At 51.1% G+C, this 18,857-nt stretch overlaps 1 protein-coding gene across 4 annotated transcripts in view; it reads right to left on the bottom strand.

Annotated features, from left to right (window-relative positions):
* The window catches only part of GARRE1 (granule associated Rac and RHOG effector 1), a 104,540-nt gene that overhangs the window by 30,939 nt on the left and 54,744 nt on the right, over nucleotides 1–18,857 (bottom strand). For all 4 annotated transcript variants that reach the window (XM_031004691.2, XM_055368919.2, XM_055368918.2 and 1 more), the window contains one exon: nucleotides 4,050–4,259. In XM_031004691.2, the coding sequence (XP_030860551.1) occupies nucleotides 4,050–4,259 (210 nt within the window). The remainder of the gene's footprint in view (nucleotides 1–4,049; nucleotides 4,260–18,857) is intronic.

Raw genomic sequence — 18,857 nt, 5'->3', positions numbered from 1 at the left:
AAGCATCTTTGTGTACTGGTGGGAACAGGCTGAGGATAAGGGAGAGAAAACACTAGGTCGCACCACAGAAGCTGGGCCCTCGAGGATGGGGGCAAGGCAGGCACGTGGCAAGCCTGGACAGGAGGAGAGGGCACCCCCTCTGCTGTCATGAGGCAGGGGAAGGAAGAAAAGATGGTTGTGAAGAGGGGTGGCAGGGGTGGTGGTGGCTTGGCCACATGAGGAAGAAGGGCTGCCATCAAGGAGATTCTATTTGCTCAGTGTAGTGGGGGGTGGCATCACTGGCTGAAAGCAAAGGGAATGTAGAAAGGGCAGAAAGGCCTGGACAGACTAAAATGGTGGCAAAAAAGGTCAAGGCGAAGAGGTCAAGAGAGAACTCGGAGGCCTCCTCCTGTGGGCTGGTCCTCAGCATGAGTTGTCTAGAAGATGGAGCAGGGGACCAAGGCAGGTGTTAGGTTCACGTGTGTGAGCTGAACAGTCAGGAGGCTGGGGCCCAGCAGCCAGGAGGACACCGAGGGTTGTAAAGTCACATGACAAGGCAACAAGGTGCAGGTCTGGACCTCAGGGCTTAGCCATCTGCAATAAAGCTAACAGGTCCCACCCCCACACACAGCCTCCAATTAGCATTCCAGGGCCTTTCTGATGAACAGAAAGAAAGCCCTAGGAAAGTCTTTAGCATGAAAGACAGACCAAAACATGCAAGCAAACAGTGAAAATTAAAAAGAAATGACAACAATGCAGCAAATGGCATGAAATTGAAATAATAAAACTAGAGACTGGACAATATTAAGATGTGAAAAATCATGTTTTGAAAATTTTATTAAAGAAAATTTCCAAAACATAAAATGAAATACTAGGCCGGGCGCGGTGGCTCACGCCTGTAATCCCAGCACTTTGGGAGGCTGAGGCGGGCAGATCACGGGGTCAGGAGATCGAGACCATCCTGGCTAACACAGTGAAACCCTGTCTCTACTAAAAATACAAAAAATTAGCCAGGTGAGGCGGCAGGCGCCTGTAGTCCCAGCTACGCGGGAGGCTGAGGCAGGAGAATGGCGTGAACCCCGGGGGGCGGAGCCTGCAGTGAGCCAAGATCGCGCCACTGCACTCCAGCCTGGGCAACAGCAAGACTCCACCTCAAAAAAAAAAAAAAAGAAAAAAAAAGAAAAGAAATACTTTGCCAAGTTCATTATGGAATGATTTGAACTAGACATTATCTAATGAATCACTATATTGCTAACCATAAATTATCTTTTACTATGTGTTTGCCTGCTGGGATAGTTTAAAAAAAATTATCTTTTGGCCCAGGTGGTGACTCACACCTGTAATCCCAGCACTTTGGGAGGCCGAGTCAGGTAGATCACCTGAGGTCAGGAGTTTGAGACCATCCTGGCCAACATGGCGAAACCCCATCTCTACTAAAAATAAAAAAATTAGCTGGGCATGGTGGCGGGCGCCTATAATCCCAGCTACTGAGGAGGCTGAGGCAGGAGAATTGCTTGAACCCGGGAGGCAGAGGGTACAGTGAGCCGAGATTGCGCCACTGCACTCCAGCCTGGGCGAAGGAGCAAGACTCCGTCTCAAAAAAAAAAGAAAATTATCTTTTACTCTGTAAAATGGAGCAGTAAGTCCTAAAGTCTCAACTTCTAAGATTTATTTTTTATTTCTCATACTGGAAAGAAAGAAGTATTAAAATGCCTACAAGAAATGTCACTAATGGCCAGGCATGGTGGCTCACACCTGTAATCCCAGCATTTTGGAAGGACAAGGCAGGTGGATCACCTGAGGTCAGGAGTTCAAGACCAGTCAGGCCAACATGGTGAAACCTTATCTCTACTAAAAATACAAAAATTAGCCAGGCCTGGTGGTGCGCGCCTGTAATCCCAGCTACTCGGGAGGCTGAGGCAGGAGAATCGCTTGAATCTGGGAGGCAGAGGTTGCAGTGAGCCAAGATCACGCCATTATACTCCATCCTGGGCAACAAGAGCAAAACTCTGTCTCCCAAAAGAAATGTCACTGATTGTAGGCAAAGTCTCCTTAAAACAGACTTTTTCAGAGCTGTTTTTGATTGCCTTTTATTTAAGCTTAAATTCTTCTGGCTGTGGAAAAGGAATAGAGAATGCCACACCAGAGTGACTAGGAAAGCAACCCTGCGCTAGGCTAGAATCCCCCCACCGGAGCGGCTCCCTGCAGCCCACTATTTAGTCATGAGGTTGTCACCACGAGAGGAGAATCGCACAATTCTCCTTCACATTATCCCTGATGACCATGCCATACCATCCCACACCACTGCGCTCTCTATCCACTAGGGAGCCAACCACTCGGTCTAGCTCTTGCATGATGGCTAGATTTTATAAACATATCTGCTGTGCTGGGAAATAGCTGATCTTCCAAGGGATAAAAGACTTCATGTTGGCCCAGTGCAGTGGCTCACGCCTGTAATCCCAGCACTTTCAGAGGCCAAGGTGGGTGGATCACAAGGTCAGGAGTTCAAGACCAGCCTGGCCAAGATGGTGAAACCCTGCCTCTACTAAAAATACAAAAATTAGCTGGGGCTAAAATACAAAAATTAGCCGGGCGTGGTGGCGGGCGCCTGTAATCCCAGCTACTTGGGAGGCTGAGGCAGAGAACTGTTTGAACCCGGCAGGCGGAGGTTGCAGTGAGCCAAGATCGTGCCACTGCACTCCAGCCTGGGTGACAGAGTGAGACCCCGTCTCAAAAAAAAAAAACTTCATGAAGTCACATAAAGCATATTGGAGAACTGCTGAAATCACATGTAAAGCACTGACAAATGAGGATCTAGGCAGAGTTAGACCAATTAAGAATCTTGTCCAAATCTGTAATCCCAGCACTTTGGGAGGCCAAAGCAGGCAGATCACGAGGTCAAGAGATCGAGACCACCCTGGCTAACACGATGAAACCCTGTCTCTACTAAAAATACAAAAAAAAAAAATTAGCCGGGCTTGGTGGCGGGCGCCTGTAGTCCCAGCTACTCGGGAGGCTGAGGCAGGAGAATGGTGTGAACCTGGGAGGCAGAGCTTGCAGTGAGCTGAGATCACGCCACTGCACTCCAGCCTGGGGGACAGAGCGAGACTCCGTCTCAAAAAAAAAAAAAAAAAGAATCTTGTCTGGGCGCAGTGGCTCATGCCTGTAATCCCAGCACTTTGGGAGGCAGAGGTGGGTGGATCGCTTGAGCCCAGTAGCTCAAGACCAACCTGGACAACATAGTGAGACTTCATCTCTACCAAAAATAAAAAAAATAGTAATAATAATAATAATAATAAGCTAGACATGGTGGCATGAGCCTGTAGTCCCAGCTACTTGGAAGAGGCTGAGGTGGGAGGATCTCTTGAGCCCGGAGGTACAGGCTGTAGTGAGACTTGATCGCAGCACTGCACTTCAGCCTGGGCAACAGAGCAAGACCCTGTCTCAAAAAAAAAAAAGAAAAAGAAAAAGAAAAACTTAAAGAATTTAAAAAGTTACAAAGATTCCAAGCACTTCTATAGGGAATGATTTGACTAGCAAAAAACAGACAAAATTCCCTGTGTCCACTGAGCTCTCGCCCTGCTGTGGTTGTATCTTTGGAGCCTGCCATCCCATCTGTCTGCCAAACACTCCTGCTCGCCTGCCTCGCTGCCTGGCTGGCCACTTACCCTCCCCAGACGGCTCCACCCCGTCTTTCCTGACTTGGGTGCCAGCCTCTTCTCACTGGTCCCCCATCTTAGAAGCTTTCCTGCAGCACTACCGTTCAGAGACAGGGCCCTCCCTTCCTCTGGCTCCCGCATACTCCATCCTGGCCCCTTAGCCCTGTTTTTGTAAGCCTATTCTCCCAGGAGGCTGTGAGTAGAGGTTGTCATCCTAGTGCCTGGCACATGCCTGGCACAAAGTGGGCATTCACAAAGATGCTCACTGTTAAATGAATGAACAAGCCAATGATAACAGTTTAGAATGTACATTTCTAAATGAAATGGCTGTTTTGAGAATCAACAGGCAAAGGCCCTCTGGAGCCTCTCCTATTTGAACACAGGCACCAATCTCCCCAAAGCCAGGGTTACCTCAGCAGCCCCCCGCCAGGACCGCACAGCTTCCTCTACTTCAGGTGTGTGGCCCATGCCAGATAAGCCGCCGCCACTGCCGCTGTTCTTTTTTTCTGGCACGATGACCTCAGCAAAGCAAGAGTGAGCCACCGGCTGGACTTTCTGTAACGCATGAGTCAAAAACTGGAAATGGACTTGCACCACAGTCAGGAAACATCGCCCCAACACCTGTGAAAACAAGACAGCCAGGGATGTTTAGGTTGTGGGTTGCTGTTGGATTCGCGCAGTAACTTTTCAATGACCAACTTGAATAGAAGCAATAGTTAACTGGAAATCCAAAATCATACAAAGTTAAAAGGCCACCATGCTTCAGAAGGATCGGCCTTTGTTTTTCTGTTTGGACCTTGGTGACTGATGCCTAGAAGTCAAAACATTTCCATCAAATAACAAGGCCCAAGGTTGAAATAATTCTTCCCATTTCCCACCAAGTAACCCCCAATCCTGTCTCCACCCCCTATATCTGGACTCACACCACTTCTGGTGTCTTTGAGCTCTTGCTGAACCACAGCCATCCACAACAGCAATTACGTCCACACAGTATTCAGAAGGTAAAGGAAAAACCATGCAACTAAAAATCTGAAAGAAGGCCAGTTTGACCATAAGACATTCCGTTGAAAATGGAATCCAAATATACCGGTTATTTTAGTAGGAGTGTTAACATAGTTATTAACATAGTTGTATGTCATCATTCCAGTCTTACGAAACAAAGCTGACAGACCAGTCTTCCAGGAGTCAAGAAAATATAATGGACAGCTCCATTCATGAGTACAGTAGAAACCCATTAACCTGATATATATCAGTGATTGGTTGCTAATAGTCCAAGTAGGAAATTAACTTAAAAAATACTATACACATGAATATGTAATTATAATAAGATGTATACTAAATATATACTATGTGCCACAAACATTTTCAGATATGATTGTGCATTTCTCTGGCAGCCTTCTGGTATGGGCTAAGGCTGTTCTGACAGCTCCTTTGCTGCTCCTCCCTGTTACTTTCTTGCATAAACCACAGTTACAATGTGTTCTCTATCATTTCTTATTTATCTTTCTTTTTTTTTTGAAATGGAGTCTCGCTCTGTCACCCAGGCTGGAGTGCAGTGGCGTGATCTCGGCTCACTGCAACCTCCACATCCTGGGTTTAAGCGATTCTCTGACCTCGGTACACCATCACACCCGGCTAATTTTTGTATTTTTACTGGAGACGGGGTTTCACCATGTTGGCCAGGCTGGTCTCGAATTCCTGACCTCATGCGATCCACCTGCCTCGGCCTCCCAAAGGGCTGGGATTACAGGCGTGAGCTACCATGCCCGGCCTTATTTCCTCTTTAACACAGGGCAAAAACTGGCCACTTACAAAGCAACTTGACCACAAACCTTCCAGATTATTGACATTTTTTCCTAATTTCTCATAGTTGTTTTGCCCACATCAGATTTGGCAATAATACCAACAAAAACCTTTTGCAGCTCTTTTATCCTGCTCCCTAATAATCTTTTTGTGGAAGATATTTTATATTTCTTTGGCTTATGCAGATTACTTATTCACAACAACTTACTTTATTGAGTTTGCAATTCACCCAGCTGAGCAGGAGTGGACCTGAGAGAGCCTACTCACGGCCGGCCCTCAGCCCACTGCCTCACGGAAGTGGTGAAGGTCAGGGAACTATAGCCATTGCTTTTTACAAGGAACCAAAATCCAGCACAGTGCCCATGCACTGTCCTGTCCCTTGAGCAGCACACAGTAAGACTCAACCTTCCTCTCCCCTCAGGTGCACATGTGGACTCTCTGCCTTGTGGCACGCATGTGGACCTCTCGCCTTGCCTCGCCTCAGCGTCCACCTTTGCCACATGCCCTCTCAGTTCCCAAGAGTCAGAGCTGTTTCTTGGAGAAGCAGGGGCAAGCCAGTTCCCAGCAAGACACTTATTATCTCCGAATCCCTCCTCACCCCGTGGAAATCACCAGGACCAAACTAAAGCAAACAAAAAACCGCACACAAATCTCACACCAAAGCACTTGCCCTCCAGAGGGAACAACAACCGACATCACAGGCTGAAGCCCCCCAAACTCCTGGGCTTCCACTCGCACCTCCTCAGAGCCCTTCCCCCAGTGCTCTGTGCTAGACTGGGCAGGGTGAGGGACACGAAGGCAGCGCACCTAGGCCAGTTAGACAGGTGCCAGGAGTAGAATAAGCAGCAGCTATTTAGTCCTGTAGAGCACACAGACAGCTTTAGTGGTGCACACAGCCTGTACCTGACCAATGCTGGAGAGTCACATGGGCTAGCGCATTCAATCCCAGGAACCACCCTATGAGGTCATCCTCCCTTCACAGACAACAAGATCAAGGCACAGAAAGGCTACGAAATTTTGTCAACGGGACACAATCTGCATGTGGTGGACCAGTCACCTGACTCAAGTGTCCATGCCCTTCACCTGTGTGCCCCACTGCCTTCAGCAGACTCTAAACTGGCATCGGCTTGCATGTGACAGGAACTCCACCTTAACTGGTGTAGGCTGAGGGTTTCCTCAATCTCCCCACCCACTGCAGACACAGGGAGGGGGAGTGAGCCGGCTCCTCAGGGACACAAACTCTTCCTCCCACTCCTTCCTCAGCACCTTGGCAGCTATGGGAAGCTGGAGGAGGAGGAGAAAGGGAAGACGCCATGCTCCATTAGCTCTGGGTTCACACTCTCACAGCTCTGATGGACACAACTTAGTCATTCATTCTCTCAATAAATATATAAGATGGGGATGCCTAATATGCACCAAGCACAAAGAGCTGGGAACACTACTGGAAAGAGAATGAGCAAGTCCCTGCTCTCGCCAGGGCGACATTCTAATGGGGAAGACAACAGGCAATGAACAGATATGCAAGGCCGGGTGCTGCTGGGAAAGGAACACAGACGGATGGGAAGGAAAAGGCTCCCCAAGGAAATGACCGAGGGCAAAGGGAGAGCTATCCTGTCCCCTCCCCTACTAAGGGGCAAAGTTCTGAGGAATGGCTGAAGGCCTGAAGGAGGGCCCCCAGATCAAGAACAGGATGCTCTCTGACAAGGCCATCACCCCTGGGGAGAATGAGGTGGAGGAAGCCCTCTTGCTGTGGGGTGGCAGTAAGGAGGGCAGAACCCTGCTGTAGGAAGGAGTGGGGGAAGAGACACAGGTCAGTTTAAAAGGCATTGTCTGTGTTGTCTCCACCACTTCGGATGTATTTGACCTTGGATGAGTCATTTAACCTAAGCTTCTCTCCTATAAATAAGGAATGAGGACAACAGCTCAGCTACTGTGCACCTCCCTCTCCTACCCAGGATGCCTGGAGACCAACTCAGTCATACAAATTATGATCGTAACAAAATATCTGTGTTGTAAATAACTTATTCAAAGCCAATCAAACCAATGGTTAACGCTGGACCTTGGAAACAGCTGTTTCATCAGATATCTGCTCTAAAAATTTACCCAGAGTAACAGATGCATAACCACCACCTTCTCCTGAGAGAGTACCGAGCTCAACCTCCAGCCTGCCTCTGCCCACCTTTCCCCTACGAGGATCTCAGGTCTTAGCTCAGCTCCCCTCCTGAAACAGACCCCACTCTCCTTGACCCAGGAACGAGCCAGTCTTTGGGCGTCTTCCTGACATAAGTTTGGGAGAGTGTGACCCCAGGGCTGTGGAAAGCTATTTTCTCCTTCACACGGAGAAAGTTTCCTGGACTGTGTGGTTCAGTCAAATTGCAGAACACATGTGGGAAGCTGGGGAGTGGATGACCAGAGTGGCCAAAGGCAGGTATTTACGTTTAAAATGCCAGTGAAGCTCTATCAACAGCTACCATTTATTGAGTGTTTAAATACCAAGCACCTTATGTTTGGTGAACCATCCCTGTGGGGTGTGAGCAATTCACCCATTTTACGGATGATAACACTGAAGTTTACAGAGATAAAGAAACTTGCTCAATGTCAAGCAGGTAATAAGTAGGGATCTGACACCAGGTCTGTTTGACTCCGAAAGCTGTGTTGCTAACCACCAGGCTACTCTTTCTACCTATGACACGATCCAGAATGTAGCCACAATAGTGGATAAATACTAATCAGAGAAGGAGCTATGGATTACAGACAGCTATCGGGGTCTACTGAATGAGAGCCTGTTTTCTAGCAACCCTTGATGGTGGAGGAGAAGGGTGCATCTTTACCTTCCTATTCCCTTGCACACACACAACATCTGCTGCTAAGGATGTTGTATTCATGTACATAACCAGAATACCTTTTCTTTTTGATGATATTTATATTTTATTCAGATTGTAAAACAGATTTTAATTTAAGGCCTTCCTATTTGGAGCACCAAAAAACTACCCTTTTTTTTTTTTTTTTTTGAGACAGAGTCTTGCTCTGTTGCCCAGGCTGGAGTGCTGGAGTGCAGTGGCACAATCTTGGCTCACTGCAAGCTTTGCCTCGCGGGTTCATGCCATTCTCCTGCCTCAGCCTCCCAAGTAGCTGGGACTACAGGCACTCACCACCACGCCAGGCTAATTTTTTGTATTTTTAGTAGAGACAGGGTTTCACCGTGTTAGCCAGGATGGTCTTGATCTCCTGATCTCATGATCCACCTGCCTTGGCCTCCCAAAGTGCTGGGATTACAGGCGTGAGCCACTGCGCCCAGCCAAGACCACCCTTTCTATACCACTGTAGTTGTTGCAGATCAACCTACATGTCAACTCTGCTTTCCTGGAATATTTCAAAGTTTAGTTGCAGTTATTCCTCTTCTAGGCTCAGGCCTGACTCAGCCTATAATACCTGCATGTGGTTGGAACTATGGAGTGCCCAAGTCCACCCCATTTCCCAAAACATGGTGTGATTTTCACATCAATACAAATAATTTCTCACTAAGTTCATTGTTCTGCTCAACTTCATGAACTCAAGTTCATCTTTTTCATATCCCTTTAGAATGAGGAACAAGTAAAACTCTCATACATCCATTTATTTCCGATCACTTTAAAAGTCCAGTGTAAGTAGGTCCAAGATGGGTGCTTGTATTAGAAATTCCAAAGCATTCAATCATTTCTTTCTCTTCAATACTCATTTATACCTTAAATGTTACATTAGGTTCCTAGTGTCCTCAACCTTGTTCTTAATGAGGTATCTTTTGTTCTGATGATCATTCGAGTCATTACATAATGAGCTACACACCAGAATGTGACACAAAGACCTAAATGCATCCCCAGAGACACAGAGAATGCAGCAGACCACGCCTGGGCTATAGAAAGTACTTACAAAGATTATGCTACAGTAGAAAAATGTAAGAAACAGGCTTACTGAAACTAATATGTAAAAAACTAACTAAAGAACAACAAAGTCTCCTTGCAGTCAGCAATAACCTACAGGATACAAAAGGTGCCATGCTATGTTTAGAACAAACAAGGGAGAAAGAAAGCTCAGGCCCAAGGGTGGCGGAACCAACACCAAATGCTAATAATTCAGACAAGAGTACATTCTGCCCCCGGACACGCTGCTTCACTGCTGGTGAAAATAACAGCACAGGCAGTTTCTGAGCTCATATTTCATGGGCAAAGCACTGTGGTGCACAAAACTTTTTATGTCAGTAATACTCATCATCAATAAATCAGGGGGGAAAAGATTAGCTATACAAACATACAAATAGTTCTAAATATTCCTAAATAGGTATAACCATTGATTGTACGATTCCTAAACAGCCCATATTTGTACCTATAGATTTTTTTTGCAAAAAGTAGATTGTGTTTATAGTTTGCTTTCCAAAATATATTAAAAATTTGTTACCATATCAATACACACAGGAAGTTTTACATTTCTATATTTATATTTATAGCAGCTGCACTGCTATAAACCTTAACATACCTAATAATAATAATTACAAAATATCATCCAGGGAAAAAATGAAAGGCCACTCAAGATAGCTGAGTCCACGTTAATTACTCTTGAGTAATTTTTCCCATTCAAAATGCAAGTTTTGGCCAGACACGGTGGCTCATGCCTGTAATCCCAGCACTTTGGGAGGCTGAGGTGGGTGGATCACTTGAGGTCAGGAGTTCAAGACCAGCCTAGTTAACATGGTGAAACCCTGTCTCTACAAAAAATACAAAAATCAGCCGGGCGTTGTGGTGCATGCCTGTGATTCCAACTACTCGGGAGGCTGAGGCAGGAGAATTGCTTGAACCTGGGAGGCAGAGGTTGCAGTGAGCCAAGATCACATCACTGCACTCCAGACTGGGAGAAAGAGTGAGACTCCGTTTCAAAAAATAAATAAAAACAAAATGCAAGTTTTCTCCATAAACAAGTTTACATTGTGGGCAGAGATAAAAACATATTTAAGTTATCCTGATATATGGCCTCAAGAGCCCATCAGAGGTCAGAAAATTCTTTTTGTTCACGAGTGTACTTTTTGTTAAAATTTGTCACTTCCATCAAGAATACTATTGATAAACCGATTACAAAGACAAACAGGGAACTGGCAAATGGAAATCAGTCTCCATGAACATTATCCTCATCATGACATATCACTTGGGTGAGGCCGCTCTGTCGCACTAGATGCCTCGCATGTTACCGCACTGAGACAGGGATCCCAATATCCCCATCTGACAGGGACACTCCCAGCCGGCTGTATCTGCACAGTGTTCCAAGTGGTGTAACTATGGCAAATCTTGGAATGGGGTGGAGAGGAGGCCTCACCTCCCCTCAGCAGCATCACCCTTGCTTCATTTCCTTCCTAGCTCTCCAGCTGTTCCAGTTTCAGACTCCTGGGCGGCTTCCTATTCATCTTCTGACTGTAAATGTGGGAGTGCCCCAGGGTTTACTCATTCTCCAGCTACGCTCTTCCTTGATGACCTCCTTCAGTTCTCTAGCTTTACATCTGTCTACTGACTGAGGGTCTCCAAGTTCTGGACCTCAACCCTCAACTCCAGATTTGTGTATGCAACTATCCTCTAGAAATCACCCATGGGATATCTAATAGGCATCACAGACCTATTATCTGAACTTACTCTTCCCCACTACTCCCCATCTCAGTAAATAGCACTACCAGGGAGTGAGTGACCCAGGTGCGCATGTCATAAACCATGCAAAATACAACTGCTAAAATATTTATCAGCCTTTATTTATTTATTATTTTTATTTTTATTTTTCTTTTTTTTTTTTTTTTTTTTTTTTTTTTTTTTTTTTTTTTTTTTTTATTTATTTATTTATTTATTTTTTTTATTTTTTATTGATCATTCTTAGGTGTTTCTTGCAGAGGGGGATTTGGCAGGGTCACAGGACAATAGTGGAGGGAAGGTCAGCAGATAAACAAGTGAACAAAGTTCTCTGGTTTTCCTAGGCAGAGGACCTTGCGGCCTTCCGCAGTGTTTGTGTCCCTGGGTGCTTGAGATTAGGGAGTGGTGATGACTCTTAACGAGCATGCTGCCTTTAAGCATCTGGTTAACAAAGCACATCTTGCACCGCCCTTAATCCGTTCAACCCTGAGTGGATACAGCACATGTTTCAGAGAGCACAGGGTTGGGGGTAAGGTCACAGATCAACAGGATCCCAAGGCAGAAGAATTTTTCTTAGTACAGAACAAAATGAAGTCTCCCATGTCTACCTCTTTCTACACAGACACGGCAACCATCCGATTTCCCAATCTTTTCCCCACCTTTCTCCCCTTTCTATTCCACAAAACTGCCATTGTCTTCATGGCCCGTTCTCAATGAGCTGTTGGGTACACCTCCCAGACGGGGTGGTGGCCGGGCAGAGGGGCTCCTCCCTTCCCAGTAGGGGCGGCCGGGCAGAGGCGCCCCCCACCTCCCGGACGGGGTGGCTGGCCGGGCGGGGGGCTGACCCCCCCCACCTCCCTCCTGGACGGGTTGGCTGGCCGGGCGGGGGGCTGACCCCCCCACCTCCCTCCCGGACAGGGCAGCTGGCCGGGCGGAGGGCTGACCCCCCCACCTCCCACCCAGACAGGGCGGCTGGCCGGGCGGGGGGCTGACCCCCCACCTCCCTCCCGGACGGGGCGGCTGGCCGGGCAGAGGGGCTCCTCACTTCCCAGTAGGGGTGGCCGGGCAGAGGCGCCCCTCACCTCCCGGACAGGGCGGCTGGCCAGGCGGGGGGCTGACCCCCCACCTCCCTCCCGGACGGGGCGGCTGGCCGGGCAGAGGGGCTCCTCACTTCCCAGTAGGGGCGGCCGGGCAGAGGCGCCCCTCACCTCCTGGACGGGGCGGCTGGCCAGGCGGGGGGATAACCCCCCCACCTCCCTCCCAGATGGGGCGGCTGGCCGGGCGGGGGGCTGACACCCCCACCTCCCTCCCGGACGGGGCGGCTGGCCGGGTGGGGGGCTGACCCCCCCACCTCCCTCCCGGACGGGGCGGCTGGCCGGGCAGAGGGGCTCCTCACTTCCCAGTAGGGGTGGCCGGGCAGAGGCGCCCCTCACCTCCCGAACGGGGGCGGCTGGCCAGGCGAGGGGCTGACCCCCCCCACCTCCCTCTCGGACGGGGCAGCTGGCCGGGCAGAGGGGCTCCTCACTTCCCAGTAGGGGCGGCCGGGCAGAGGCGCCCCTCACCTCCCGGACAGGGCGGCTGGCCAGGCGGGGGGCTGACCCCCCACCTCCCTCCCGGACGGGGCGGCTGGCCGGGCAGAGGGGCTCCTCACTTCCCAGTAGGGGCGGCTGGGCAGAGGCGCCCCTCACCTCCTGGACGGGGCGGCTGGCCAGGCGGGGGGCTAACCCCCCCACCTCCCTCCCAGATGGGGCGGCTGGCCGGGCGGGGGGCTGACACCCCCACCTCCCTCCCGGACGGGGCGGCTGGCCGGGTGGGGGGCTGACCCCCCCACCTCCCTCCCGGACGGGGCGGCTGGCCGGGCAGAGGGGCTCCTCACTTCCCAGTAGGGGCAGCCGGGCAGAGGCGCCCCTCACCTCCCGGACGGGGGCGGCTGGCCAGGCGGGGGGGTAACCCCCCCACCTCCCTCCCGGATGGGGCGGCTGGCCGGGCAGGGGGCTGACCCCCCCACCTCCCTCCCGGACGGGGCGGCTGGCCGGGTGGGGGGCTGACCCCCCCACCTCCCTCCCGGACGGGGCGGCTGGCCGGGCGGGGGGCTGACACCCCCACCTCCCTCCCGGACGGGGCGGCTGGCCGGGTGGGGGGCTGACCCCCCCACCTCCCTCCCGGACGGGGCGGCTGGCCGGGCAGAGTGGCTCCTCACTTCCCATTAGGGGCGGCCAGGCAGAGGCGCCCCTCACCTCCCGAACGGGGGCGGCTGGCCAGGCGGGGGGGTAACCCCCCCCACCTCCCTCCCGGACGGGGCGGCTGGCCGGGCAGGGGGCTGACCCCCCCACCTCCCTCCCGGACGGGGCGGCTGGCCGGGCGGGGGGCTGACCCCCCCACCTCCCTCCCGGACGGGGCGGCTGGCCGGGCAGAGGGGCTCCTCACTTCCCAGTAGGGGCGGCCGGGCAGAGGCGCCCCTCACCTCCTGGACGGGGCGGCTGGCCAGGCGGGGGGCTAACCCCCCCACCTCCCTCCCGGATGGGGCGGCTGGCCGGGCAGGGGGCTGACCCCCCCACCTCCCTCCCGGACGGGGCGGCTGGCCGGGTGGGGGGCTGACCCCCCCACCTCCCTCCCGGACGGGGCGGCTGGCCGGGCGGGGGGCTGACACCCCCACCTCCCTCCCGGACGGGGCGGCTGGCCGGGTGGGGGGCTGACCCCCCCACCTCCCTCCCGGACGGGGCGGCTGGCCGGGCAGAGGGGCTCCTCACTTCCCAGTAGGGGCAGCCGGGCAGAGGCGCCCCTCACCTCCCGGACGGGGGCGGCTGGCCAGGCGGGGGGGTAACCCCCCCACCTCCCTCCCGGACGGGGCGGCTGGCCGGGCGGGGGGCTGACACCCCCACCTCCCTCCCGGATGGGGCGGCTGGCCGGGTGGGGGGCTGACCCCCCCACCTCCCTCCCGGACGGGGCGGCTGGCCGGGCGGGGGGCTGACCCCCCCACCTCCCTCCCGGACGGAGCGGCTGGCCGGGCAGAGGGGATCCTCACTTCCCAGTAGGGGTGGCCGGGCAGAGGCGCCCCTCACCTCCCGGACAGGGCGGTTGGCCGGGCGGGGGGGCTGATCCCCCCACCTCCCTCCCGGACGGGGTGGCTGCCGGGCGGAGACGCTCCTCACTTCCCAGACGGGGTGGCTGCTGGGCGGAGGGGCTCCTCACTTCTCAGACGGGGCGGCTGCGGGGCGGAGGGGCTGCTCACTTCTCAGACGGGGCGGTTGCCAGGCAGAGGGTCTCCTCACTTCTCAGACGGGGCGGCCGGGCAGAGACGCTCCTCACATCTCAGACGATGGGCGGCCGGGCAGAGACGTTCCTCACTTCCTAGATGGGATGGCGGCCGGGAAGAGGCACTCTTCACTTCCTAGATGGGATGGCGGCCGGGCAGAGACGCTCCTCACTTTCCAGACTGGGCAGCCAGGCAGAGGGGCTCCTCACATCCCAGACAATGGGCGGCCAGGTGGAGACGCTCCACGCTTCCCAGACGGGGGGTCCGCCGGGCAGAGGCTGCAATCTCGGCTCTTTGGGAGGCCAAGGCAGGCGGCTGGGAGGTGGTTGTAGCGAGCCGAGATCACGCCACTGCACTCCAGCATGGGCGCCATTGAGCACCGAGTTAATGAGACTCCGTCTGCAATCCCGGCACCTCGGGAGGCTGAGGCTGGCAGATCACTCGTGGTTAGGAGCTGGAGACCAGCCCGGCCGACACAGCGAAGCCCCGTCTCCACCAAAAAAATACGAAAACCAGTCAGGCGTGGCGGCGCGCGCCTGCAATCGCAGGCGCTCGGCAGGCTGAGGCAGGAGAATCAGGCAGGGAGGTTGCAGTGAGCTGAGATGGCAGCAGTACCGTCCAGCTTCGGCTCGGCATCAGAGGGAGACCGTGGAAAGAGAGGGAGAGGGAGACCGTGGGGACAGGGAGAGGGAGAGGGAGAGGGAGAGGGAGAGGGAGAGGGAGAGGGAGAGGGAGAGGGAGAGGGAGAGGGAGAGGGAGCTATTTTTATTTTTCTGAGACGGAGTTTCACTTTTGTCGCTCAGGCTGGAGTGCAATGGCGCGATCTTGGCTCACTGCAACCTCAGCCTCCCAGGTTCAAGCGATTCTCCTGCCTCAGCCTCCTGAGTAACTGGGACTACAGGCATTCACCATCATGCCCAGCTAATTTTTGTATTTTTACTACAGATGGGGTTTCACCATGTTGGCCAGGCTGGTCTCAAACTCGTGACCTCAGGTGATCCACCCACCTCAGCCTCCCAAAGTGCTGGGATTACAGGCATGAGCCATCGCGCCCGGCCACAGCCTTTAAAAAGAAGGAAATTCTGATGCGAGCTACAACACGAATGAGCCTTAAAGACATTATGCTAAGTGAAACACACTTGTCACAAAAGGACAAATATTCTATGATTCCATTTATACGAGGTTCCTAGAGCAGTCAAATTTATAGAGGTAGAAAGAATGTTCGTTGCCAGGAGCTGGGAGGAGAGGGGAACCAGGAGTTATTGATGAGCAGGTACAGAGTTTCAGTTTGGGAAGATAAGAAAGTTCTAGAGATGGATGATGGTGATGCTTGCACAACAATGTAAGTGTACTTAATACTACTGAACACTTAACAATGGTTAAAATGGCAAAATTTATGTTACATATATTTTACCACAGTAAAAATACACATAACTACTTCTAGTCACCTCTGCTACCCTTCTATTCCAAACTACTATCATCCCTCACATAGACTGCTCTAATAGCCCCTTAACTAGTCTTCCTGCTTCCACTTAATTAGAATCAGGTTTATCTACATATAACAAAACAAAAACAAAAACAAAAACAGAAACAGGCCAGGCATGGTGGCTCACACCTGTAATCCCAGCACTTTAAGAGGCCCAGACAGGAGGATCGCTTAAGCCCAGGAGTTTGAGACCAGCCTGGGCAACACAGTGAAACTCCATCTCTACAGTAAAAATAAAAAAAATAATAATAATTTTTAATTAAAAAAAATCAAACCCAAAACCAATACAGTGGCTTAAATAAGAACTATGTTGCCGGGTGTGGTGGCTCATGCCTGTAATCCCAGCACTTTGGGAGGCCAGGGTAGGGGAATCACCTGAGGTCAGGAGTTTGAGACCAGCCTGACCAACATGGTGAAACCCCATCTCTACTTAAAATGCAAAAATTAGCTGGGTGTGGTGGCACATGCCTGTAATCCCACCTACTTGGGAGGCTGAGGCAGGAGAGTCGCCTAAACCCAGGAGGCAGAGGTTGCAGTGAGCCGAGATCGCGCCACTGTACTCCAGCCTGGACAACAACAGCGAAACTACATCTCAGAGGGGGGAAAAGAAAAAAAAATTATGTTTATTTTTTTCTAAGGTAAAACAAATCCAGAGCAGATGGACCAGGGTTGGAATGGAGACACCAGGGCATCACAAGGAGCCCACTTCCTAGCTTTCTGCTCGGCACACTCACGCGAGGCTCCTATTTCTAGGTGACTTCACGGTTATAAATGGTTAAATGGCCCTCAGTCATTCTGCACGCACTGGAGACGGTAGAAAATTGGAGGAGGAGGGAGCACCAATTTCCCCTTAAGGAGATATCCCACTAATCTCATGCAGTACTTCTAGTTACACCGTCATGAACCAGATCTTATTCAAGTGACTACTCCCAGCTTTAAGGAACTAAGAGGTGTAGTCCTTATTCCAGGCACAGTATGGAAAACAAAATGAGAGTTTGTTACTAAGAAAAAATTGCAGCTTGGGCAACGTAATGGAACCCCAACTCTACAAAAAAAATACAGTTTAGCTGGGTGTGGTGGCATGCACCTGTAGACCCAGATAGTTGGGAAACTGAGACAGGAGGATCGCTTGAGCCCAGGAGTTCAGGCTGCAGTGAACTGTGATTGTTCCACTGCACTCCATCCTGGGCAACAAAGTGAAACCCTGTCTGGAGGGGGTGGGGGGAAAGAAGGTAAACAAAGAAAGAAGAAAGGAAAAAAGAAAAAAGAGATTGGATATTCAGAGGCAACTACCAGTATCTCCTCACTCTCCCCAGGGCCTACTGGGCTCTCTGCCCTGCCCCTGCTCAGATGCGCTCTCAGGTAGGTAGGAGGTTCTGGTATGAGGGCTGGCCCTGGCACAGTGAGCTGGGTGCGGGGAGAGGAGCAGCTGAAAGTTTTGCCGAATCAACAGACTTGAGGCTATTTTCCATCTGCATCACAGCACTCATCACACCTAGTGCCAGTCTATTTATTTATCTGGCCTACCAGTCCTGGAGTGCTTTTATTGTCCTTGTCATCTGTGCAATGCTTGCAGCTAGCTCATGTGTATTTATCGAGGAGGGTGGGTGGCTCAGCTGGGAGAAGAGGAAGGCAGGCCAGGTGGCTGGGCCTACTCAGGAGGGGCCCTAGTGCGAGCAAAGGTGCTCAGGGGTGCCTCTACATCACCCTATTTCTGATTTCCTGGCTCTGGACATTTCACCATTAGCAGAGGGGCAAGACAGCCTGTTCTCACAGGGGGATGGCCTCTGCCAACAAGCCCCTCTGCACTAGACTGCACTGGCCCGAGGCAGTGGGGAGGCAGCAGACACATAGGACACATAACCCATACATGGGCTGGCCTCAGAAGAACTTCAGGCAAATGCTGTTTTATGGGTGCTCAGGTTCCTGGTTTGTAAAGAGGAGGGAGGCTGCCAGAACAGGCCATTATCCAATCCTGTGAGATCTCCTAAGCTGACCAGAACCAAAAAATTAATTCAGGAAAGCCAGTTCTATCTGAAATTATATTCCATGAACTCTCCTATTTGTTTCCTTCTAATCTGCCCACCAAACCTAATTTTTCTAGCACATCACACAAGCCTTTTCAGCAACTCAAAATTTTAAATCCTACTCTCTAAAAAGACAGCAACATTGCCATTCAATCGCTAGTCCCCAAAATTAGCAACATTTCATTCTTTCCTTGACTCCCACCTGCTGCTGGCCTCCCACTTTCAGAGACGGTCTTTTCTCTGTTCCCATTTTCTCCTTTGATTCACTTTTACTCTCTTCATTTTTTCTGAAGAACACCTGCTTTTCTCTTCATCCCTGCACCTTGGGTTTTCTAACTACTCAGTAATGCTCCCCTTTCTGTTAGAAGACCACTTCACATGCGAAAAGCCCTCCAGGAAATGGAGTTATTTATTGGGTACTCTGATATATTACGTCTTTAATACATTCCTGAATTTCTCTCTCACTTTTTGCAAACTTGGAAAAGGTCCAAACGTACACAAAAGCAGAACATAACAAGCCCCCATGTACCCATCGAAACACTCCAATCCTATGGCCAGGCACAGTGGTTCAAGCCTATAATCCCCGTGTGGTGGGAGGCTGAGGTGGGAGGATCACCTGAGCCCAGGAGTTTGAGACCTGGGCTCACAGCCTGGGCAACACAGCAAGATCCTGTCTCTACAAAAAAATTAAAAGTTTCAATTCCATTAACATTTTGCCATGCTTTTACCATCTATCCTTCCCCATCTTTTTTCTTTTTTTGAAGTAAATCCCAATCAACCAAGACTCAGTATGTGTTGAAGCTTCCCAACTTATCTTTTAAAAATTATCTTTTACATTTGGTTTGAACCTCAACCCCAAAAAGGTAATTTTATTTGGTTGTTATATTGCTTAACTCTTTTAATCTAGAACAGTACATTCTGTGTAATTTTTTTTAATGCTACTGACTTGTTGAACAAATCAGGTCAACTTATTACAGGATATGCCACATTGTGAATTTGTCTGGT

This window comes from Gorilla gorilla, chromosome 20 (genome assembly GCF_029281585.2).
Source record: "Gorilla gorilla gorilla isolate KB3781 chromosome 20, NHGRI_mGorGor1-v2.1_pri, whole genome shotgun sequence".
NCBI classification, from domain to species: domain Eukaryota; kingdom Metazoa; phylum Chordata; class Mammalia; order Primates; family Hominidae; genus Gorilla; species Gorilla gorilla.
Note: the sequence above shows the minus strand (reverse complement) of the source record. Positions and strands in the feature narration are given on the sequence as shown.